This window comes from Staurois parvus, unplaced genomic scaffold, assembly GCF_062004578.1.
Source record: "Staurois parvus isolate SC_StPar_1 unplaced genomic scaffold, SC_StPar_1.0 ptg000303l, whole genome shotgun sequence".
Classification (NCBI taxonomy): domain Eukaryota; kingdom Metazoa; phylum Chordata; class Amphibia; order Anura; family Ranidae; genus Staurois; species Staurois parvus.
This window is the reverse complement of record NW_028318099.1, coordinates 16248787-16274471: the sequence shown is the minus strand read 5'-3', so window position 1 is coordinate 16274471 and position 25685 is coordinate 16248787. Positions and strand designations below refer to the sequence as shown.

Here is a 25685-nt window from a genome sequence, read left to right as displayed (position 1 = left end):
AAAAGGTGCAAGAAAAAAACCTAATTTGTGGGCTGATAATCCGATCCACAACCATAGTCGGAAAGTTAAGTCCATTCCAAGCAGATTTGGCAGCCATTGCTTCTGACTGGGACTGCATTCTATTGTCACAGAATTCTGTGCTTTTCAACACACTATTATGTGTGGCTGAAACATCAGTAGGCTCAGAGAGTGAGCAGTAGCGGAATCAGAGAACACACTGGCTTGCATTTTCTCCATCTGTAGTTTAAGGATATGTAGCCAATGGGAAAGCTACCAGTTGTTGGGATTTTAGCTAGAAAAACAGTGGTGAGCTGTAAGGGCTCATTCAAACCTTGAAGTGTGTCCAAGCAAGTGCTTTTATTTTTTATTTTTTCTTAATACCTTCATGGGCAGCCTGTTATATTCAGTAGACAGCCCTATACACATGAAATGTGCAAAAAGGTGTAGGCAAATTTTTCAAATCACACGGTACCATGCACTTTGGTGGTCGTGAACACACATGCATTTGCCAAATGTGTGGGGGTGCCAATAAGAATTAATGGCACTCATTCCCATCTGATGAAGGCAATGCATTTTTATGTAGTGTTCCACGCCGTATGTGGTATGAACAAGCCCTAAAAGATGAATGTTGCATTTAAAACTTGAGCCATTCAGCAGGTAGATGTTGTCCATCATGGTCATCACCATTTTAAAATTCAGTTTGGGTTTAAAAGAGAAGTAGGATTTTTTCCCCCCCAATTATACTTACCTAGATGGATGCAGCATCAGTCCCCTGCCTGCTTTAAATGTGAGAACTCGGCGATCACATGACCACTAATCGTTGAGTTCTCACAGCCACTGTGAGCAGAGCGCAGTGACTGTCAGTCACTGCTGTCTACCTTGCCCCCCCCCCAGCACTCACTGTTGTACTGGGCTGTGGAGGGGGAGGCAGTGGCTGGCTCAGGTTCTCAGTGGATTGCTTAAAGGCTGAGCCAGGTGCCGCTCCAGACTCTGGGGTGGATCCTGACTTTAAAGCTGGACCGGCTGAGTGACGTCAACAAACAGTGGGCTTCAACCAGCTGAAAACTGGTCACAGGAGTGCAGAATGAACTGCACTCCTGTGATCCACAGAAGTACAGCCAAATGAGCTTTGGTTGTACTTCTCCTTTAAGGTTTGAAGCAGACTGATTTTTTTTTTTTTTTAAGGTCACCATGACTGCAGACTGTGTGGAAAGTTGTGTGTCTTTGTAGTCTCATCATATGACATGAAAGTCTTCTCAAATGGCAGTCCATTGTTTTTTTTTCTATTTAAAATGTATCATATTGGTGTATGTTTCACATATTCTGAGTCATCCACCATCCTTCTAACTTGTTTTCATGCTTATTTCCGTACATTGTGAAGTCATGCTAAACAAAGTTCAGTACACATGTATTGTTTTACTTTCTGATATCATCTAACTCCTGTATGTTGGCATCAGATTATCATAATAATTTAATTTGTTAGTTTTCCTGGACAAAAATCTAAGGTATTTCTGTGAACTTGCCACTAACTTGGGCAGCTCAGACATCATAAGATACAAAAATGTATTCGCAATGGTCACCTTTAGTGAAACGTGCATGTCGTTACACTCAGTAGATCCAAAGACAATGTAGGTTATATGCAAATTTTGACTTTTCTTGTAGAAGTTGCACCCGTTCCACTTACCAAGTTTCCCTGCTGGTTGGTGAGGCTGCCCATTACAGGGATTTACAGGGAGTGTGGACACCTGTTAATTATTAGAGCTAAGTCTGTGATTTACTGATCATTTTGACAGCTGCTTTCCACTGAAGGTGATCTTGGTTTATGATCAGTTACTATCATTTAGCTTTGTAGTTCCCAAGTAGGTAAGCTGAACTAGGAATTCTGATTGACTTATCTTTTCCCTTTCTCGATAATGAAAATATGTAAAAAAACAATCATGTAATCTAATTTACCAGCAACCATGCAAACCTGTAATGTGATTTCTGGGTAGATTAAGATTACCAGATTACAAATGACATCTGTCGACACCGCCACTTTCAACCATATGCAAAAAAACACAAAAAAATTTGTAGCAGCACCCACAAAATCACACCTCCATTTTTAACACACTCCCATACAATTGGTTGCAAATTTTTGGAACAAAAAGCAGTCATTCAAGGTATAAAAGCAAAATTAAGTAGATTTCAGAGGCATCAAGATATGTCTGCATCATTAGGAGGGATGCCGTGAAGATATACAAAAATTTATTAAGTGCCAACAAAATGTTTTGCCACAGAAGAAAAAAAAGTTCTAGAGTTGTAGTGTTCTTTAAAGCATTTATGGCCACCAGGGACATCGCCAGGGACTTTTGCTTGCTGGAGACAAAACTACTCAAAACAGGTGCTGTTTTTGAGAAATGGGGATGGATGGCACCCTTAGGGTAGAGGGCAGGCGTTTGATTATCCAGAAGCTGCAAGGGAAGTTGGATAAATCTAACAATAAGCAGAATTTTTTCTTATGTAAACAAAACTATAACCAGAATCTTTATTTTTGGAATATAAGAATTCCAGATTGTTTCCACTAGGTAATAACATCCATATTCTGGGAGAACTGGGACACATCCAAGCCTTAAGCATGGTTATTTATACACAAGCTGGATAGTAATAAAGTTTGAGGAGACATCCTGTTTGGTATGCTTCAGTGTTTTGTTTTGTTTTTTAGTAGGTACATTACAGTAATAATATGGAGCTTCTGGTTTTATTTCATGTACCATAGCTGTAGATGGTTTATGCTGACAGAAGAAAATTTCTGGCCCTATAACATTAACTGAAAATTTTTCACAATGATCTTGAAAATTTTCACATAAGGACATACACTCACTGGCCTCTTTATTAAGTACACTTCATTAGGTGAATTTAGGCATCTAGACATGGTGAAGACAACTTTCTGAAGCTCAAACTGAGTATCAGAATGGGGAAGAAGGGGGATTTAAGTAACTTTGAACATGGCATGGTTGTTGGTGCCAGATGGTCTGATCTGAGTACTTCAAAAACTGGGATTTTCACACACTACCACCTCCAGGGTTTACAGAGAATGGTCAAAAAGAAAATATCCAGTGAGTGGCAGTTGTGTGGACTTAAATGCCTTTTTGATATCAAAGGTCAGAGGAGAATGAGCAGACTGGTTCGAGATGATAGAAAGGCAACAGTAACTCAAATAACCACTCGTTACAGCCAAGGTATGCAGAATGCTATCTCTGAACGCACAACACATCGAACCTTAAACCAGATGGGCTACAACAGCAGAATACCACACTGGGTGCCACTCCTGTCAGCTAATAACGGAAAACAGAGGCTACAATTCGCACAAGCTGGAAAAACGATGAGTCTCAATTTCAGCTGCGATATTATGGTAGGGTAAGAATTTGGTGTAAACAACATGAAAGCATGGACCCATCCTGCCTTGTATCAACGGCTCAGGCTGGCTGGTGGTGGTGTAATGGTGTGAGCAATATTTTTTTGGCACACTTTGGGTCCCTTAGTACCAATTGAGCATTGTTTAAACGCCTACCTGAGTGTTGTTGCTGACCATGTCCATCCCTTTATGCCTACAGTGTACCCAACTTCTGATGGCCACTTCCAGCAGGATAATGTACCATGTCACAAAGCTCAAATATCTCAAACGGTTATTTGAACATGACATTGAGTTCTGTGTATTCCAATGGCCTCCACAGTCCACAGATCTCAAACCAATAGAGCACCTTTGGGATGTGGTGGAACGGGCGATTTGGATCATGGATGTGCAGCCAACAAATCTGCAGCATCTACGTGATGCTATCATGTCATTGTGGACCAAAATCTCTGAGAAATATTTCCAGCACCTTGTTGAATCTATGCCACAAAGAATTAAGGCAATTCAGAAGGCAAAAGGGGGTCCAGCCCAGTACTAGCAAGGTGTACTTAATAAAGTGGCCGGTGAGTGTGTGTGTGTGTGTATATGTGTGTGTGTATGTATGTATGTATGTATATATATATATATATATATATATAAATATATATATATATATATATATGTACACACACACACACTGCTCAAAAAAAGTAAAGGAACACTTTGTAAACACATTAGATCTCAATGGGGAAAAGTATTGTGCTGAATATCTATACTGATATGGACTGGGTAATGTGTTAGGAACGTAAGGATGCCCCATCGTTTAATGGAAATGAAGATTATCAACCTACAGAGGACTAAATTCAAAGACACCCCAAAAAGTCAAAGTGAAAAAATGATGCAGCAGGCTAGTCCATTTTGCAGAAATTTCACTGTTGCAACTTAAAATGGTACTCAGTAGTTTGTATGGCCCCCACGTGCTTGTATGCATGCCTGACAACATTGGAGGATGCTCCCAATGAGACGATGGTGGGTGTCCTGGAGTATTTCCTCCCAGATGTGGACCAGGGCGTCACTGAGCTCCTGGACAGTCTAAGGTGCACCTGGTGGTGTCGGATGGACTGAAAACATGGTATCCCAGAGGTGTTCTATTGGATTTAGGTCAGGCGAGCGTGGGGGTCATTCAGTGGTATCAATTCCTTAATCCTCCAGGAACTGCCTGCATACTCTCACCACATGAGGCCGGGCATTGTCGTGCACCAGGAGGAACCCAGGACTCACTGCACCAGCGTAGGGTCTGACACTGGGGCCAAGGATTTCATTCCAATACCGAATGGTAGTCAAGGTGCCATTGTCTAGCCTGTAGAGGTCTGTGCGTCCCTCCATGGATTAGCCTCCCCAGACCACCGCTGACCTACCACCAAAACGGTCATGCTGAACGATGCTACAGGCCGCATAACCTTCTCCATGGCTTCTCCAGACTCTTTCATGTCTGTCACATGTGCTCAGGGTGAACCTGCTCTCATCTGTGAAAAGCACAAGGCACCATTGGCGGACCTGCCAATTCTCGTGTTAAGTGGCAAATGCCAATGGAGCACTGTGATAGCAGGCAGTGAGCACAGAGCCCACTAGAGGACCTCAAGCCACCCTCACGAAGTCTGTTTCTGGTTGTTTGGTCAGAGACATTCACACCAGTGGCCTGCTGGAGGCCATTTTGTAGGGCTCTGGCAGTGCTCATCCTGTTCCTCCTTGCACAAAGGAGCAGATACCAGTCCTGATAAGTTAAGGACCCTCTATGGCCCTGTACAGCTCTCCTAGAGTAACTGCCTGTCTCCTGGAATGTCCTCCATGCTCTTGAGACTGTGCTGGGAGACACAGCAAACCTTCTGGCAATGGCACGTATTGATGTGCCATCCTGGAGGAGTTAGACTGCCTGTGCAACCTCTGCAGGATCCAGGTATCACCTCATGCTACCAGTAGTGACACTGACTCTAGCCAAATGCAAAAGTAGTGAATAAAAGTCAGAAAAGATGAGTAGCATCTTTGCACCTCCCTTTCTTCAATACTTTTTCCCTGTGCCATTCCATTTTATTGCACAAAACTTAATTTCCTATTTGTTTTGGTTTCTTTGTATGTATGGCTTGCATGGGTTATTACCAACATGTGGTGAAAATGTCATGTCAATAGCACCTTTAGAAATTTATCTACCTAGAAAAACGTGACGTGTTCAATACTTATTTTACCCTTTGTATATTTTTTTCTGCATGGGGTGATTAAATGAAAATCTAAATTACATGGTTCAGAAAGAAACCTTTACACTAGGTATGATTATTTGATCTTTGACCGCTGAGTTTTGTGGTACTGAATCCTGACACGTCAGCCCACATCAAATTTGCATGTAACAACAGAGTGTCAGTGACATTAAATTGTTTCGAAATGCTGGAGTTTTGTTCACAGTTTTAAGTGTATACTACTGAGAAGGTGAGGGATGTTTTTGCCCTTTTATAACATTTTATTTTATTTCATTTCAGTGGACAACTAAGTTGCTTAGAACTTTCATGGTTTGTGACATGTCAGTTGAAGTTTGTTTGGGTTATATGAACATTTTTTTCCTCTTCCTCCTTTGCAATTATTGGCCTGATTTGCAGTTGAATGAAGCTTAAGGCTAATCTGTGCTTTCTGTATTATTTAGCTGAATTAAACTTTTTTGTTAGTCCTTTTAACAAGGATAATATATGTTAGATGCCATATTGTTACTGTAATAAAAAAAAACTTAATTTGTTATCTTGGATAGATCTACTGTAGCCCTTTTATGATATAATTTACTTCATTGGTCCTTTGTTGGATCTCAGTTTAATTTGCCTGCTTTGTTTTATAACTACATTTTTCGTGAGAACTTCACATGTTCATTATCTCAACATCAATTGCAGAAGTGAATGTAAATTTTCTGTAAGCTATAATTGTGCAATGTTCACACACTAGTTTGTCATTTTTTTTTCTCTGTTTCAATGAAGCTAGTAGAATTCAAGCATTCAGCTTGTTGCAGACAATCCAATACTGATTCCATTGTATATATGAAAAAAAATACAGGTACAAAATTAGCTTCAGCATATTACTAACACACCATGCAAATGTTTGTAAATATTTAGCCTAGGATGCAGACACCTTGTGAGCACAAACTACTTGTATTTTGGCTCTAACCATATTAAGAGGATTAAGCGATTAGTAAATAGTTTTTTTAGATTGTCTGTCTACTTGGTAGAACTGATCGGAACATGATCATGAGTGCATCTTTACTTGAATAAATTATTTGGAGTATTGGAATGGCATGCAATTAAGGCACCCCATGCCATATAAGAACATTTGAATAATGTAAGAATTTATGGGATATTTAAGGCAAGAAGAAACTGGAATAATGCTGCAGGCAATTTACAGCACAAGCTGATTTTGGTAGCATAATTATTAATGTGGTATGTATGTTTCTTGCTAGAAAACATTTATTTTTTAACAGGTTATTATGGGTAAAGTTCCACTTTAATTCAGGCAGTAAAATGTGAATGGCTTGACTCAAGCATTTTCCAGATCAGGATATCTTCTTGACCAGGATGTACTATATATGTGTCAGTGAAACTATGTATTCAATCATGCTGTAAACCAAAAGCAAAAACTCTCAATCAAAAGACTTGAGGGGAGGCATGGCATATAAGGGTTCATGGATCTTCGGAAGTCCTATAGAGTTCTAATACATCTGATGACCCATATGCTATTCTGAGCATAACAACACTCTTTGGGTACAAAAAGAACAAACAAGAGGACACAAACACCGAGATGCCAAATGGATACTCACAGAAGTGGAAAGTGAAATTGCATAAAAATCACAAGATGCCACAGCAAGGGGAGTCATGTGTGTCCATGCAACCCAGCTTGAATGGCAAGCTGGCACGTTTTGGAGGCATACCTCCTTCCTCAGAGCTATGGCAAAGACCTCATTTTGAAACTGTTTTAGTATGCTCCAGGTATTCCCCATTGGGGGGCTAAAGATTTTGGAGGGTACCTCCCTGAAGGTATTGAACAAAATTAAAAATAAAAATTTTGTTTTGTTTGGAACTTTAAAAACCCCATACAATCTTCAAATGAGAAAAGTAAAGGCTGGTGGAAATCAGCTAAAATGTTTAGTCCTTTATGAACAGTGGTGACAGACAGCCATAAAAAGCCAATGCGTTTCAGCCCTCAGGTCTCTTCATAAAAGTGTCACAATCAAAAGATTTCTCCACTATTCCTAATGACATTTCCTTGGCACTTTTTGTCCATGTAGAAGTGGTCACCATGCCAAATAGAGTAAAGCTCCTTAAAGCGGTTGTAAAGGCTCAAGGTTTTTACCTTCATGCATTCTATGCATGAAGGTAAAACACCTTCTGTGTGCAGCCGCTCCCCCAGCCCCCTCAATACTTACCTGAGCCCCATCGAGATCCAGTCATGTGCACGACAGCCTCTGCCTCCTCATTGACTGAGACAGCAAGCAAGAGCCATTGGCTGCTCTGTGAAAAACCACTACACACAGCAGGTAAGTATAGACATGTTTGTTGTTTTACTAAAAAAAAAAAACACCAACCATTAGTATCGCTTTAACTCCCAGGAGTAAAAACATAACGGGTTCTAAGTCGTCGCCGCTATATTAAAAACTAAAAAAATGGAAATATATTGAGTCCTACATGTGTTTAGGTTGCCTTTCACACATGAACCTTCTCACTCCCCCCTAAACAATTAAACAATGAAGACATTTCTAGTACTATTGCCACTCCCTCAATTTACTTCTGTAATCGCAGAAAAGTATAATTCAGAATATTAGCACTAAACTTGGTGAAAGGTCAAAAAGTAGGCAGAATTGTGACAGAGGGACCTGGCTCTAGTTCTGCTCAGGTGCAGATGGTACACCCAGACCTCCATACATGCCCACTTTGTCCTCCATTTGGTTGATAATATTTATAATCATAAATGCTTTAAGAAAGAACATGGTTTGAGGAGTGTCCTGACATTTCTGCTATTTGCGTGATCTCTGGATCTTCAGATGGGGTCTTCAAGCTTGGAATTGCTAGCATATTTCCTTATTTTAAACTATGGCTCTGTTTCACATTTTTAATATTGTACGGTATGAAATCTCTCGTGGCCTGCTCTGTCTCACACATTTTAGAGCTGTTTAGTTGCTCTGTAAACTCCAGTACACATGCCAGCATTGCTTAATGTGTCACTTGGTCAAAGAGCAAACATTTCATAAAATTAAAATATGCCTAGAATCCGAAGTCTGCATTGAAGAATCAGTCTGAGGGGATGGAAGTTTCACAACAGTCCTACAATTTACCATAGCCTATAATGCGATTTATTAATTAAATGTTCTTAGAATATTTTGCTGCAAGATTTATAGCCTACCTTATTTTAGCTGCAATGCAATTAGCAGCAACTGTTTAACACTTCTAGAAATGCTTTCACAGTTTAATTTCCCACTGATCACAGCTGCTCATTTGGTTAATGGATCTTCAGACACAACACTTACAAAAAGTAGGAAAATCATAGTGTGGAGGGTTGGGAAGCAATGTTGTCTTTTTATAGTGGATATTAATACCTTAAAGTGACTGTAAAGGTTTTTTACCTTAAAGTATAACTAAAAGTAAAACTTTTTTTTTTTTTTTAGTTTTGGATAGAGTGGAGAAAGATTAGAACCCCTGTCAGTTTTTATTGCTTTCTGTGCCCCTATTAAGGAGATTCACGTTCTCTATTTATCCTGTTTATCATCATTGAAAGTGAAAGAAAATTCCAAATTTTGGGTTGTCCCCAGAATGTTCCAAGGAGGACACTAGTTCCAGTGACTGGGGGGTCCCCAAAGAATTCCCTTAATTTGAAGGAATTTCCTCTGTCTAACTGTTTTACTATGATACAAGAAAAGAATGGAAATATCTGCATTGGGACACAGATGGTAAAAAAAGAAAAAATTGGTAGGGGTTATAACTCTCCTTTACTCTATTCAAAATGAAACTTTAATGATACTTTAATGCATTCTCTTCCCTCCCTCTCTTTTCCCTCTCTCCTCATAGGCTCAGAGACAGCAGTGGGAGCCATAGACTCCTGCTGCTGTAAATCCCAGCCAGTGAGCACTGAGTGGGTGGCACGCTCTGGCTTGGGAGCTGGCATGGGAGGAAGCCCACACAAGTTCCCCATAGCATGTGGATTGCTATGATGGGAGTGGGGGAGAGCTAAGAGTGTTGGCTAGGGACTCAATAAGATCAGGGCTGCTCTTTGCAAAACTATTGGACATAGCAAGTACGTATAACAGATTTGTTCTTTGTGTTTTTTTAAAATATGGGCAGCACAGTGGCTAAATGGTTAGCACTTCCGCCTGGCAGTACTAGGGTTGTTGGTTCGAATCACAACCACGACACCACCTGTCTGGAGTTTGCATGTTCTCCCTGTGCCTGCGTGGGTTTCCTCCCACACCAAGACATGCTTGTAGGTTAATTGGATCCTGTCTAAATTGGCCCCAATATGTGTATGTATGAATGTAAATTAGGGACCTTAGATTGTACACCCCTTGAGGGTTAGGGACTGATGTGATTGTACAATATATGTAAAGCGCTGCGTAAATTGACGGCGCTATATAAATACCTGAAATAAATAATGTGTGTACCATCACTTTAAAGCTAAAATTCATAATTCTTTAATTCCTAAAATCACAATAGTTATTGAACTTTATGAAAAATAGTCTATTTGACTGGAAGCAATTGTCTTTGCAATGGTTTCAACTGCAGACAGTCCCTATTCTGGGTATAGCTACTAGGCTGTGACTGACCAGAAGTAGAAATTAGGCAACTTAAAGTGATACTAAAAACACACACAGTTTAATTTACATTATCTCTTCTCTTTCTGTATGTGGATGATGGGGCTGTAATTATTTTAGTAAAAAAAAGTACCTTTTTTCAATATACAGACCTAGCTCTTTCCCAGCCTGTCTGCAGGGAAACAAGCAGGAGAAGCTTCTAGTCCTCTGCTGCTGGTCACATGTTCAAAATAACAAAGAGCCTTTGGGATACAAAATCAATAATTAATATCAATAAACCAATTTAAATTGTCATACAAATATATATTTTAAATCAAATCTTATTTTTTGGCAATAACATGGTGTGGGCGGATTTCTGCCAGTTACAGGCTGTGTCACTTCCCTCTAGCCTGTGTCTTAGAAAAACAGTGAGGTGAACCCAGTCAATCAAGATGTAATATCTCACCCCCATTGTGTTTAATTGGTTAGTGGGCATGGGGGATGAGGGAGGGAATGGGTGTTTCTCTGCAGCCTAGCCTGCACATCCTTTAGCTGTCCATACACGGTGTGAATTGTGGCCAGTTCCTGATAAACCAACAAAACGTTGCATTGTAGGGGCCCTGTCAGCACCCTCCCTCTGGACATCCTTCAACTGAAAAATCAGGGGTGCCAGGTAAAAATGTATCAACTGAGCCACACTGGCATCAAATCAAATGCGGGAACTGTTCAGGTATGTTTTTCAGCCAGCAGCGATGGCTATCAGGGTACAATAGCTGTAGTAGGAGATTTGTTCATCACACATCCAGTGGGAAAGCCATACTCATGTTGGTCTCAAATAGTCACTTGGAGTATGCTTTCCAATAGAAATAAATGGGCCCACAAGCTGAATGTGCAGTATGAAACAGGAATTTATGGAAGAAAAGCAGTACAGCTCTGAGCGGGCATTCACGGTGAAGATGGCAGGATGGGTGCTGATGGTAGTATTTCACGAAGAACCATTAGTAAAATAGTCATTAGCAAAGTACATTTTTAATAGACAAGTTTCGAAGGAGAAAGAAAAGCATTACAAAGCTAAAGAATGTAGCGATCCTTATATATTTTAAGTGCGTTAATGTGTTCCATTTACGGTACTCAAATTGTAACAAATTGAATTGAGAGTATTGCTTTATCAGAATGTAACATGGTTTTGTATATATTTTCTTATTCGGGACTAAAATATAATTATATTTTGTAAATGTTTTTTAAACTTCTTAAGCATGTTTCCATTTTCTTAATCTGGTAAAAATGAAATATTTTATCTGAATGTGTATGATTTGTTCTCTAGGATCCTTCTAGAGTTTCACAGGATACTTCTAATTTGCTGGAAAAGCATGTTGTTTACAGATTTCAAAAGCTGAAGCTCATACGGCACTCACACATCAGAACTATTGCGATGGGTGACCTATTCTCCCTCCCATTTGTTTTTCTGTATGGCTTTGATTTAGAGCGGGGGTAAGCAACCAGTAGATCATGATCAGGTAATTGGTAGATCGCAGTCTGGACTTGCTGATCCACCATCCCATGGCATCAAAGTGCAATGCAGAGGAACTACTTGTAAATTTGGAGCTGTAGTAGAGAACAAGAGCCCCATAAGCTGATGTCTCCTCTGTAGTGCTGCTCATACGCCCTGCCATGGTTGGTGGGTGTAGTATCAGCCAAGCATGACCCATTCAAGTCAATGAGGCCACTGTGCAATTGCCCTTGTGAAGTACAACAAACAAGGGGTTAATCAGGCAGCGTTAAACAGGTGCTTTCTCACCACTTGCTTTAACCCCTTGGACCCTGCAGAAGCATGCAGTTGCAGGGCACTTGCAGAGTGGCCCATTTACTTGAATGAGTCTCGGTTGACAGGCAGTAGCACCCACCAAAAGCAACAGGGGGTGTAATTCCTGCTGCTGCATGTCTACACCTTTGGCTAAAGGGGTAGAGATGGGGGGGTGACGATTGCAATAGAGACATGGAAGCTGTACGTGACAGCCATTTTGTCTCTCCTCTCCTCCCTCTTGAAATGGAATTTGTAGCTGGAAGTTGTAACGGAATTCAAAAGTGCCTCTTATCTTAAATTAAACACAGATAGATGAAGCTCCAGAGCTGTAAACCGCTAATTAGGCTTGTGCAGGACGTCTGCTTGGAAAACCACTTTCCTCTGCCCAATTGTAAAATAATAACTCAGTCAGCCATGACCTGTTAGGCCATTAGGGCTCTAGGATGCAGAGCATGCCATAAAATGTCCATTCCACATGTAACCATTTCACATACAATTCATAAAGTTCAGCAGGAACTGGGCACATTAATATTTGGTATATATTTGGATAAATAATTTTTATGCGAGCCCAACAAGATCATACATGACTATATTAGCACATAGGAGAAACAAGAAAGCAGTCTCTTCCCTCCTGGGTGACAAGGGTATACTGTGTTTGGTATCTCTGGGTCTGAAATATTATTCTGAATATTAATCTGCCAGTTGCTAGAATACCACCTGCACGTACTGGAAGTTATTAATATTAGTATGAAACTGCAGTTGGAACTTGGTCATTAACTTTATCGTTAATTGTAGAAGATGTTTCAGACCAGCTGCAGACACTATTAAAATTTTTTTTTTTTTTTTTTAATCATTAGGATGTGAAGACGTTTGTTTTACCTTTAACATGTGAAGATGGAAGAGAGAAGTGCCCATTTGATCCAGTTATAGGGTACACTGGCTTTCTTATTGGTAAGACTCATTCCTTGTAAGCCACACCCAACTAGCATGTACTAAGCTAGGTACTGTATATATTTTTTCTCATGATAGGAATTTACATTTGAAGTTTAACCTTCCTTTATTTTGTCTTCTCTGGTTCTTGTATTACCCTTCATAAAAATGCTGATGAATTTTGAGCAGTTGAGTGGCAGATTGGGCTTAATATATATATGTAAGGTAATGCACTTGGGAGCTAAAAATATGCATGCAAGGGGGAGAACCTCAGAGGAATCCTGGATAGAAAAGTATCTTGGGGGCAGAGCTTTTTTTCAGCTGGAATTTGGTGGAACTCCATTCAGGCTCAGTCCCTCTGCTTACCACTACCACTTCTGCAGCTTCTGTGTTTACAAGTGACATCTTGTCCCCCAACGGCTCCCAAATATCTGGTCTCCTGAGCAGCTCCCACTGAGTGCAGGATGGGGACAAGGGAGATGCAGGTGCCCGTGTGCAATGCGGATGCTGACGCCTCCACTGGATTATCTCCCTGTAAGTGAGAGAGACTGAGTTACCTACAGTGTGTAGGGATGTACTACAGAAGAAGAGGGGTGAAAGTGAGATGTGGATGGAGATGCAGAGGTAAGCAGCTGTGGAAGAAGGCTGAAATCTGCACTCTGTATGTAGCACACCCCTGAGCTTTGCACTCTGTACGTAATGCACTCCTGGCGTTTAGTACCCCTTTAAGACCCTCCCAGTGTTAGTGAAATTTAACCATATCCACCATTTGATGCGGTTTGGAGGGTGTGTGTGTAGTGAAGGAGAAGGTTTGGGGGGGGGGGGGGTCATGGTTGAGTTCCTGTACCTATTTTCTGAGACAAAAGCCCTGTCTGGGGGGTCATAGCAGATTACAGACTCAGCTATAGCTTATAATGCCAAGCTGCAGCAAGCAAGACTAGCAGCTAATAGCATGCAATAAAAAGGGTATTTACGCAAGAGAAAAAAATCTACCACTTTACAAAATTCTGGTTCAGCTACATCTTGAGTATGCGGTCCAGTTTTGGTCAGTGTTCTTCGGGAAGGATGTGCTTGAGCTGGAGAGCATCCAGAGAAGGGCAACAAAGCTAATATGGGGGCTGGAGGACCTCAGTTGTGAGGAACACGTACAAGCATTAAACTATTTCTTCCTGGAGAAGGGATGCCTACGTGGGGATATAATAGCAATATATAAATTCTTAATGGTGACTCCAGGAAACTATATAACCTAAGGTCTTTAACCACTTCAATATACGGGCACTTTTATTCCCTTCCTGCCCATTCCAATTTTCTGATTTCAGACCTGTCACATTTTGAATGACAATTGCGTGGTCATTCAACACTGTACCCATATGAAATTTTTATCATTTTTTTCACACAAATAGAGTTTTCTTTTGATGGTATTTAATCACTGCTTTTTTGCTAAATAAATGGAAAAAAGACCAAAAGTTTTGCAAAAAAACCCCCGCGTTTTTCTTAGTTTATATTAGAATATTTATTTGCAAAATATTCTTTCTCCAGTAATTTAGGCCAAAGTGTATTCTGCTACATTTCATTGTTGAAAATAACCCAAATCAGTGTATATTATTTATAGTCTGTAAGAAAGATATTAAATCCACAAACTATCAAACTATGGTATGTGTGTATAAATATATAATATATCTATATATACAGGCGAAACTCGAAAAATTTGAATGTTTTGCAAAAGTTCATTTATTTCAGTAATGCAACTTAAAAGGTGAAATTAATATGAGATAGACTCATTACATGCAAAGAAAGATAGTTCAAGCTGTGATTTGTCATAGTTGTGATGATTATGGTTTACAGCTCATGAAAACCCCAAATCCACAATCTCAGAAAATTAGAATATTGTGAAAAGGTGCAATATTCTCGGCTCAAAGTGTCCCACTCAACCCAGCTAATTAAGCCATAACACCTGCAAAGGGTTCCTGAGCCTTTAAATGGTCTCTCAGTCTGGTTCAATAGGAATCACAATCATGGGAAAGACTGCTGTCCAGACAGTTGTGCAATAAACCATCATTGACACCCTCCATAAGGAGGGAAAGCCTCAAAAGGTAATTGCAAAGGAAGTTGGAAGTTCCCAAAGTGCTGTATCAAAGCACATTTATAGATAGTTATGTGGAAGGGACAAGTGTGGAAGAAAAAGGTGCACAAGCAGCAGGGAAGACCGCAGCCTGGAGAGGATTGTCAGGAAAAGCCATTCAAAAGTGTTGGGGACTTTCAGAAGGAGTGGACTGAGGCTGGAATCAGTGTATCAAGAGCCACCACACACAGACGGATCTTGGACATGGGCTTCAAATGTCGTATTCCTCTTGTCAAGCCGCTCCTGAACAACAAGAAAAACAGACCTAGTCTGTTGCTCAGTGGTCCAAAGTCCTCTTTTCTGATGAGAGCAACTTTTGCATCTCATTTGGAAACCAAGGACCCAGAGTATGGAGGAAGAATGGTGAGGCACACACTGCAAGATGCTTGAAGTCCAGTGTGAAGTTTCCAGAGTCTGTGTTGATTTGGGGAGCCATGTCATCTGCTGGTGTTGGTCCACTGTGCTTCATTAAGTCCAGGGTCAACGCAGCCGTCTACCAGGAGATTTTGGAGCACTTCATGCTTCCTTCCGTGGACGAGCTTTATGGGGATGCTGACTTCATTTTCCAGCAGGACTTGGCAACTGCCCACACTGCCAAAAGCACCAAAACCTGGTTCAATGACCGTGGGATTACTGTGCTTGATTGGCCAGCAAACTCGCCTGACCTGAACCCCATAGAGAATCTATGGGGCATTGCCAAGAGAAAGATGATAGACATGAGACCGAACAATGCAGAAGAGCTGAAGGGCGCTATTGAAGCATCCTGGTCTTCCATAACACCTCAGCAGTGCCACAGGCTGATAGCTTCCATGCCACGCCGCATTGAGGCAGTAATTGCTGCAAAAGGGGCCCAAACCAAGTACTGAGTACATATGCATGCTTATACTTTTCAGAGGTCTGATATTGTTCTATGTACAATCCTTGTTTTATTGATTGCATGTAATATTCTAATTTTCTGAGATTGTGGATTTGGGGTTTTCATGAGCTGTAAGCCATAATCATCACAATTATGACAAATCACGACTTGAACTATCTTGCTTTGCATGTATTATTATTAATATTATACAGGATTTATATAGCGCCAACAGTTTGCTCAGCACTTTACAATATAATGGGAGACAATACAGCAACAATACAGTTCAATACAAGTGGGATAGGAGTGCCCTGCTCCTTGGAGCTTACAATCTAGGAGTGAGTCTATCTCATATATTGTTTCACCGTTTAAGTTGCATTACTGAAATAAATGAACATTTGCACGATATTCTAATTTTTCGAGTTTCACCTGTATATATATATATATATATGTGTGTATGTATGTGTATGTATAATTTCTTGAGGCCCGAAAATGCTAGTACAGTACAAATACCCCCAAAATGACCCCTCTTTGAAAAGTAGACAGTCCAAGATATTTAGTAAGAGGCATGATGAGTTTTTTGATGTTGTAATTTTTTGTCACAGTTTTTTGGAAAAAAAATAATTTTTTTTTCCTTTTTATTAAATTTTTTTTTCCTTTTTGGTTTTTAATTTTTTTTCCTACAGTGACCAGAGTAATACAGTGTTATCATGGTAACATTGTATTATTCTGGGGAGATGATCAGGATTTTGTTTAACACACCTTATGATTGCTTATAACTGAGTTTTACAGTTATAAGCAATCATTTTTTTGAATGAAATCGATTTGCTGGACCGCGTCATATGAAGTCCTCCCAGGATAATAGGGTTCCCGCCCAACCATCATTGTACAATACGGCGGGTGGGAACCGAAGAAGACACACAGCCACACAATGAGGCTGGACGAAAAGCTGTTAAATCTTAAACTGCAAAGGGTTCTTTACTGTTGGAGCAGTAAAGGTGTGGAACTACCTTCCACATACGGAACTGTCAGGAAGGAGTGTAGTTAAATTCAAAAAACTTTTAGATGTGTTTCTTAAGCCTGATACACATGCACCAAAAGTCGGGCGGTTCAGCAGGAACTGGCTGACTTTTGGTACAGGTATGCCGCTGTCTGTTCTACGCAAACTGGTCTAACGACCAGCATTTGTTGAGTGGTCTTAACAAACTTTTATTGAAATTTTTTCAAATTTGACTGTAAAAGGAAATGCACTTTAAGCACTGCTAGGAACAGTTATGGTATTTGTACATTTCAACTTTACTAATGGGAATGTTTCATGTTTTCATGTATTTTTGCTATGATAGGTTTGTAATGAAAAATCGTGTTAACATTTTTTTATAGTCAGTGTAAAAAGTTCTTGTAGCACCAGGGGCTGCTGTATTTTTTCGTGAAACGTGTCTGACAGACTGAGCAGCACCTGTTCGGTTGATATGAGAACAAGTAAGGATCAGTGTGTCAGAGATCTTCCAGGAAAATTGGAAAATATCCGTTCTTGATCATGTTTACTTCTGTTGGTCAAAAGTGTTAATCGACTCCTAGTGTAGCTCCTAAAAAGCCTGATCTTCACCCGATAGTCATATTTATAGACATTTAAAAGCGAAACAGACTATATAAATTTAGAATATGTTTCACCACCATCCTCTTTACGGTTTAGAGCCTTGGATTATATGCAGCTCTTTTGCCCTCTTTGCTTCTACAGGCAAAAACACTTACCTCTACCTTAAATTTAACAAATAGTTTACAGAAATACATGACTTCTTTTTAGTTTGTAAAGCATTTGTCAACAAATGACTTTTCAGCAATTTTATTACATTCTAAAATGGAGTATCAAAGTGATATATTGCTTCATTGATTTTAGATGGGGTTCTGTACACAGCATCAGGCTATGGTTTCTACAGCGCACCGGATATACGGAAAAATGTTTCAGTGCTGCATACGCTGAAAACCGAAGCATCACCTCTTCAATGGCTGAATGGTAAGATATCATTTGTGTACACTAGAGCTTATTTGTAAAAAAAACTAGCACAGAGGAAGACATGTCTGTTTTTGGCTACAGTCAGATTTTAGCACAATGATTTGGCTCATAGGGAATGGTGGCTTTGTAGAGATTTCCTTTTTTATTATAGTCAGAACTGAAAAATAATAGATACACATTTTTTTGACAGGGAGAAATGATTTAATGAATGTTAATATTTTATGTTATTCTTTTGAGCAATAGGTAGCACTCTAGCCTTCTTTTCATATGGTTAGCTTTTCTAGCTTCCAGCTTTGCTGAAGTTTGATGTTTCAGGCAGATAAATGGAGTCTCAATCTGTATTTTTTAATTTTTTTTAAACTATTCAGTTCTAATTGGAAACTTACATTTGCAGTTGTTGCTACTCTGTGTATGACACTGTTAGAGTTTAAAGCAGATCTTATAGAAACAATTATCCAGTGCCTAGATGCTAGCACTCCCTCCAATCCCCCACCCCTTATCCCTCCCCCTTTTCCAATCAATCATTGTGATAATGTGAACATTTCAGACTTTGCGGGAACATTTTTCTAGTGCCTGTCTGTTAGCAACACCCCCCATCCCCCCATTTTTTTGTTATCGCTAGTGCTTTAGCGTGAGGGGTGCTAGCAGATACGCACGTATTAAATTTTCCTGCAAGGTCTGATTAAATTTTTCACATTATACAATGTTTTGGCTCTGTGTATGGGTTACAAAATGATTTGTGGATCTGCAGATATAGGCTGCTGAATCGATATGCACAGTTTATATTTTCCTGTAAAAGTTAAGGTGGTTCTAAAGACTGAAGATTCTTTTACCTTTATGCATTCTATGCATGAAGGTAAAAAACCTTCAGTGTGCAGCTCCCCCCTCAGTCCCGCCAATACTTTCTTGAGCCTGATCCAGTGCTGTGCATGAGAGCAGTAGCTCTCCTGAGTCTCTCCCTCCTCATTGGCTCACAGTAGTGGGAGCCTCTGGCTCCCACTGCTGTCAGTCGCAGCCAGTGAGGAGGAGGTGGGGCCTTGCCGTGCTCTGTGTGTCTTATGGACACAGAGAGTGGGACTTGGGATTGAGCATGCAGGAGTGTCCCCAGAGCAAGCGGCTTGCTCTGGGAGCACTTAGTAGGGAGGAGAAGACAGGAGCGCTGACAGGGAATCCAAGAAAAGGAGGGAAAGCTGTGTGCAAAATCATTGCATAGATCAGGCATTTTTTTTTTTTTTTAATTCTACCTCTTAATATCACTTTAAGATTGCTCCTACCTCCTCTCAACTATTGAGTCTTCCTATTGGTCCATAAATTTGACGGTTACCCTTGTTAAGTAGAAAGATAGGAGGGGTCAGGTCATGCTTGAGGTTTACTGGAAAATGTAGAGAATATGTCATGAGAGCAATAAGCTGCCAGCTTTCTTCTGAAGATGCTAGTTGACTAGTTGTTATGGTGACCCGTTGGCTTTAGTACTTTTGAGCCCCTAATATGGTGACACTGGTTACTGCTGACAAAAACAATGCTCAGTAATTAGGTTAGTGCATAGATATTGTGTGGTTGAGATATCTGTGTATGAGTTCCTGGATCAGCATTGGCCATTACATGAGGCCTGCAATAACAATGCTGGATTTTTATTAATCTTCATTAAATAAAAGGAAGGATAGAAGAAGGTGTATGGCATGTATCAAATGTGTTGTCGGATCCCCCAAACCTTCCAGGTAGACAAGAACAGAGTTGGGTATTATGGCAGACAGATGTTGAGGTTTGAATGTCCAAGGCCAGGGGCTAATTCAGGCTACCTATAAGCTCACTTTTGAGTAAAAGCATGTAGATATCAATTTACTCCTCTGTATTTGTTTCATCCATATTAATCTTTCATCTACTTTCCAAATGCGATGTTCTGACCATTCTCAGGAGGCCTGTATATCGCAGTCTGTTACTTGATGGTGTTTAATCAAGCTGCTTCTCTTGTTTTATGTGAGCATATTTTCACTGCCCTGCAATGCTTGCTGTTGATATTCCCCCTTCTTCTGACAAAATCACTGTTAGCTGCTCATTCGGGTATCCTGTGTTCATTTTCTGAGCTCTGTTGGTTTTGACAAGTTTTCTGTTATCTTTTCATTATTGTATCTGTGTTCGCCAACCATCAGCTGCCACTCATGAACACCATGGTCCTAATCAGCACACACAATTGTTTTTTATATACATATTTTCTAACCTGGATGTGTGTGCCCAAGTGATTATTTAATACTGAGGGGAAAAGCAGCATAAATAATTCAGGGCAGACGTATGAAATGCCTTCTGCTCATTCTCTGACATCCTTTGTTATGACATACAGTAAACAAGAAGATAGTGAAACAGGCTGGCATTTCACAACATAGCAGGCAGACTGATAGGGGCAACCAGACTTAAAGCTGTACTCAGGCAGTTAAAAAAAGAAACATGTTTTTGCAGCTTTGTGTAGATTAATATGTCATTAAATGTATTTTTTTGATATGTAAGCCATGGAAGTATATGAATTGGACTTTCTATCAACCGCTTGCAAAACCCAAATGCAGCAGGACTGTAGAGCAGAAGGAAGTGTGCTACAGTTCTGTGCTAAAAAGAGTTTGCTGATAGCAGTAGAGAGCAGAGTGACCAAAAACTCATCATCTTTCACTGTCCAGTCACAGGCTGGGGAGAGGCAAGACCTGTAAGTGCTGCTTAACTGCACAAGAAAAAAATGTATATCTATTTCCCTGCCAGATAGGACTGTGTGTTCTGTAAATCTCAAAATTGAGTGGACAGAAATACAAAACCTATGGCAGGTGAAACAGTTCATATATTATATATATATATATATATATATATATATATATATATATATATATTCACACACCTACTGAGCGACATATCAGACTGGATGTCACTCCACTTCCTTAAATTGAACCTCTCCAAAACCGAGTTTCTTGTCTTCCCCCCAGCCCGGACACCACCCCCCATTGACTTCTCCGTCACATCCAACAACGCTACCATCAAACCCGCCCTGCAGGCCAGAGTACTTGGTGTAATTCTGGACTCCAACCTATCCTTTCAACCCCAAGTCCAATCTTTAACAAACTCGTGCAGACTCCATCTCCGCAACATCGCCAAAATCCGCACGTTCCTAACCCCAGAAACCACTAAACAGCTCATCCACTCCCTCATCATATCACGACTCGACTACTGCAACTCCCTCCTCACTGGCCTGCCTCGCCGCTGGCTATCCCCACTTCAGTCGATCCTGAATACGGCTGCCAGACTCATTCACCTTTCCAATCGCTCTGTCTCCGCCACCCCCCTCTGCCAATCCCTCCACTGGCTTCCGATTGCGCAACGGATCAAATTCAAAATCCTAACGCTGACGTACAAAGCTGTCCACCATACTGCCCCGAACTACATCAATGACCTAATATCCAAGTACCACCCAGCACGCACACTCCGCTCCTTACAAGACTTCCTTCTCTCTAGTTCCCTGGTCTCCTCCTCCCATGCCCACCTCCAGGACTTCTCCAGGGTGTCACCCATCCTCTGGAACTCCCTGCCCCAACCCATCAGATTATCACCTACTCTCCTCTCCTTTAGGCGCACCCTGAAAACCCATCTCTTCAGGGAAGCCTACCCCACCCCCTGCTAACCTGCCGACCTCCTCCACTCGGAATTCCTACCATTCCATCCCCCACAGCTATCTCCTCCTGTGCCACCATCCCCTCCCTCCTAGATTGTAAGCTCGAAAGAGCAGGGCCCTCAATCCCCTCATGTTTTGCATTGTATTGGTATTGTTCTGTCACATGTTCTGTCCCCCTTTGTAATGTACAGCGCTGAGCGAACTATTGGCGCTTTATAAATACTGTATAATAATATATATATATATATATATATATATATATATATATATATATATAAAATCTGTGTATTTAGCACTTGGTTTGGAATTCAGCTTTAAGCTAGGTAAATTGTGTTTGTTTTTCTTCTCCTTTTAAACTGGCCACACGTACAGTACTACATTTTTTTCCTTGGAATTCAGGTGCTTTGCGTGCACAGTGCCTATATGTAGCATTTAAACAAAGCTATAACATTTCATTGTATGTATTATATGTAACTATTGTAAGTCAGTAAGGTGACAAAATTCCAGTTTATCCAGTCACTGTGTTATACATTCTGAACTGATTTTTGCAACAGAACAAAAGATCTGCACACAGATTTCTGCACAATTCATCATGCCTTAGTAGATTGTGCAGTCTGAGGTTGGTATGTATTGCTGACTGATGGGAATGTGGGGATTTATGATTAGGTAGAGAGTTTTCAGCAGGTATGGCTAAAAGACCAGTATAAAAAAAAGATAGGTTAACATTGTATGACAGGCTCACTGCTACTAAACTGGTTGTTCTGAAAAAGTTGAAGCAGGTTGTGTTTTTTTTTTTTTTTTAAATAACAAACATGAGATATATATATATATATATATATATATATATATATATATATATATATATATATATATATATTGTACATTCCCATCAGTCCCTAACCCTCAGGGGGAATACCAATATAGACAGGAAACTGGAGTTTCCGGAGGAAACCCATGCAAGCACAGGGAGAATATGCAAACTCCAGGCAGGTGGTTCCGTGGTTGGGATTTGGACCCATGACCAGTACTGCCAGGCGGAAGTGCTAACCGTTTAGCCACTGTGCTGCCCATATAGGGAGGTGTGTGTGTGTGTGGGGGAGTAGGGGGGGTGGCAATACAACAACTGGGATGTTTTTTTTTATCTTGATGCAGGGAATGTATTAAGGTAAAACATGTGTTGCCTTTAGAACCACTTTAGTAATCCCATATAAATCTCCATTCCTTATGAGTGCTGCTAACCCATTGTTCCATGTTACAGCCATTCAGGTGAAGAGAGCCTAACAGAAGGGCTGTGATCAGTTGGAAATTAAGTAAAAATGCAAGGACTTGGCTGTTTTTTATAGCCCTCACCACCCAAATAAAGACTGCTAATTTAAACCTACAAAAATACTCAGCTTACGCCCGGGTTCCAGGGTGCTCATCTAGGAAAGGATGATTTCACATGTCCTCCTTATTGAATCCAGAGGAAGCTGAGGATCTCAAATCTTGTGACAGTCTGTCGTTTATACCATTTTCAGCTGAATCAGAAAATATTCTAATGTACATTTTGAATTCTTCATTAGCTCCAAATGTACACTTTTTAGAGCTCACATCTAATCATAAGACCTTGTTTAATGCTGTTCCAACACTGGATCATTCACAGGCTCAGGTAGGTGTTTAGGAAAGGGGGGTGAAGCAGCAGCTACTGGAAGGTGTTTTACCTTAAAATGGTTGTAAACCTCAGACATGAAATGTGAACAAAGCATATCCCTCTATAGTGTGTACTTGTCTCAGTTAAGAGCACTAAGTGTCATTTCTGTCTACTGAATTGTTCCTCTATCAGCATGAATCACTTCTGAGAATTTTTCCTGACACCAAGAGAAAATAGTAACGGGGAGGGACCTAGAGCAGATTATTAGCCTCAGCTCTGTTCCTGTGAGCTGTGTGGAGGGGGTGTGTCTCTTTCCTCCAATCAGCATTCAGAGCTCTCCTCACTGAGCTCTGCAGAGTTTAATTTCAGCTCTCCGCCCCCTTTTTTCTTGACTCTCAGGCAAGCATTAACATTCAGCACTTTGAAAAGATGTAGAGCAGAGAAGACTGCAGTTAAACAGGTACAAATTATGTAGTGCGATTTGTTTCATGTCTATGTGTTACCTGGATATTTGTAAGGGTCTACAACCACTTTAATGCAGGGAATGCATTAAGGTAAAAAACCCTTTGACTTTAGATTCACGTTAAACATGTCCCTCCTGTGTACAAGTCCCTGACTGCCAACTGCTTATGTGTTTCTTTTTGCTTTTCCCAGATGCTGAGTTTGTGTCCTCATCTTGGGTTCAAGAAAGTGTAAATTCTACATTTGGAGATGACGATAAAATCTACTACTTCTTCAATGAACAAGTCAAAGAAGAAAGTTCTGAGTTTCTAGCCAACACCAAAGTTGCAAGAGTAGCTCGGGTGTGCAAGGTAAGTTTGGTTTCATCTGATTTTGCAGTTCCTAAGGGTACATGTACATTTAGTACAAAAACTAATGAATAAAATTAGTTTCAACTGCATCTCCCTCTTTGGCATTTGTGGTTGGGTGCTTCCAGGTTGTGGCACAGTATGACTGACCATAGAGAGCAATTCTACGTAAGATCTCACAAGGCTGCCTGCTCGGCCCACTATCATGTTTAAACTGTATGTAAACCCTAACAATGAACTTTTCTTATTTGTAGCCATTTGCTCTGGGGAATATACCATTAAAAGCATTTTGTTATCTGCTGGATAGCAAAAAATATCTGTCAAACGTGTCAGAAATTCAGAGCAGTCCTGTGTCTTGTGCACACTTCCCTTGTTATCTCGTGGAGTCAAATTAGTCCAGTTAGCAGTTATCTTAATACTATAAAAAGGATTCGTGTCAAAAGCCTAGTACACATTATCATTTTTTTTTTTTGTTAAAACCAGCGGGCTGAATGAAAAAAAAACTGAAGAGCTCGGGAGGAGATCCAGTACTAACAAGCCAATGGTAGTACAGCGATCTCTCTGCTAAGCTATTGTGTCTTGACAGGGGAACAGTCCCCCCCATCAGAACACACTGGTCAGCTCTCTCTGCGATTGGCTGAGAGCCCTGATCGGTTGCCGATCGACAGATCTTTTTCGATCATGCCCCTTCGTTAGAAGCCGGACCGTCTTCTGTACACGGGCCGAATGTTGGCGGGTTTCTATTTAACCAGCTGATACAACCCAATATTCAGCCTATGTGTATGGTGCTTTAGGTAGCCCATAGGTAATTAAATTTTCTTTTCATCCACCATGGGTGGAATAATACACAAGTGTAACTCTCCCCTCACCATCTTCCTGTGTGTGTTTATGTACACACTATATTGCAAAAGTATTGAATCACCCCTCCAAATCATTAATCTCGGGTGTTCCAATCACCTCCATGACCACAGGTGTATAAAATCAAACACCTAGGCATGCAGACTGCTTCTACAAACATTTGTGAAAGAATGGATCGCTCTCAGGAGCTCAGTGACTTCAAGCGTGGTACCGTGATAGGTTACCACCTGTGCAATAAGTCCATCCATGAAATCTCCTTGCTGCTAAATATTCCACAGTCAACTGTTAGTGGTATTATAACAAAGTGGAAGCAACTGGGAACAACAGCAACTCAGCCACCAAGTGGTAGGCCACATAAAATGACAGAGAGGGGTCAGCACATTATGAAGCGCATAGTGCACAGAACTCGCAGAACTGTCTGCAGAATCAATAGCTAAAGACCTCCAAACTTTGTGTGACCTTCAGATTAGCACAACAACAGTGCATAGAGAGCTTCTTGGAATGGGTTTCCATGGCTGAGCAGCTGCATCCAAGCCTTACATCACCAAGTGCAATGCAAAGCGTCAGATTCAGTGATGTAAAGCACGCCGCCACTGGACTCTAGAGCAATGGAGACATGTTCTCTGGAGTGATGAATCACGCTTCTCTGTCTGGCAATCCAATTGACCTGTCTGGGTTTGGCGAACGGTACTTGCCTGGCTGCATTGTGCAAAGTGTAAAGTTTGGTGGAAGGGGGATTATGATGTGGGGTTGTTTTTCAGGGGTTGGGCTTGGCCCCTTAGTTCCAGTGAAGGGAATGCTTAAGGCGTCAGCATACCAAGACATTTTGGATAATTTCATG

At 40.7% G+C, this 25685-nt stretch overlaps 1 protein-coding gene across 3 annotated transcripts in view; it reads left to right on the top strand.

The window, feature by feature from the left end:
* Window positions 1-25685, top strand: part of SEMA4G (semaphorin 4G) — a 300010-nt gene that overhangs the window by 186261 nt on the left and 88064 nt on the right. For all 3 annotated transcript variants that reach the window (XR_016313584.1, XR_016313583.1, XM_089683293.1), the window contains exons 6-8: window positions 12840-12933; window positions 17785-17901; window positions 23832-23989. Coding sequence is in view for 1 of the 3 variants with exons in the window: in XM_089683293.1 (XP_089539419.1) it covers window positions 12840-12933; window positions 17785-17901; window positions 23832-23989 (369 nt within the window). In the remaining 2 variants the exon portion in view is untranslated. The remainder of the gene's footprint in view (window positions 1-12839; window positions 12934-17784; window positions 17902-23831; window positions 23990-25685) is intronic.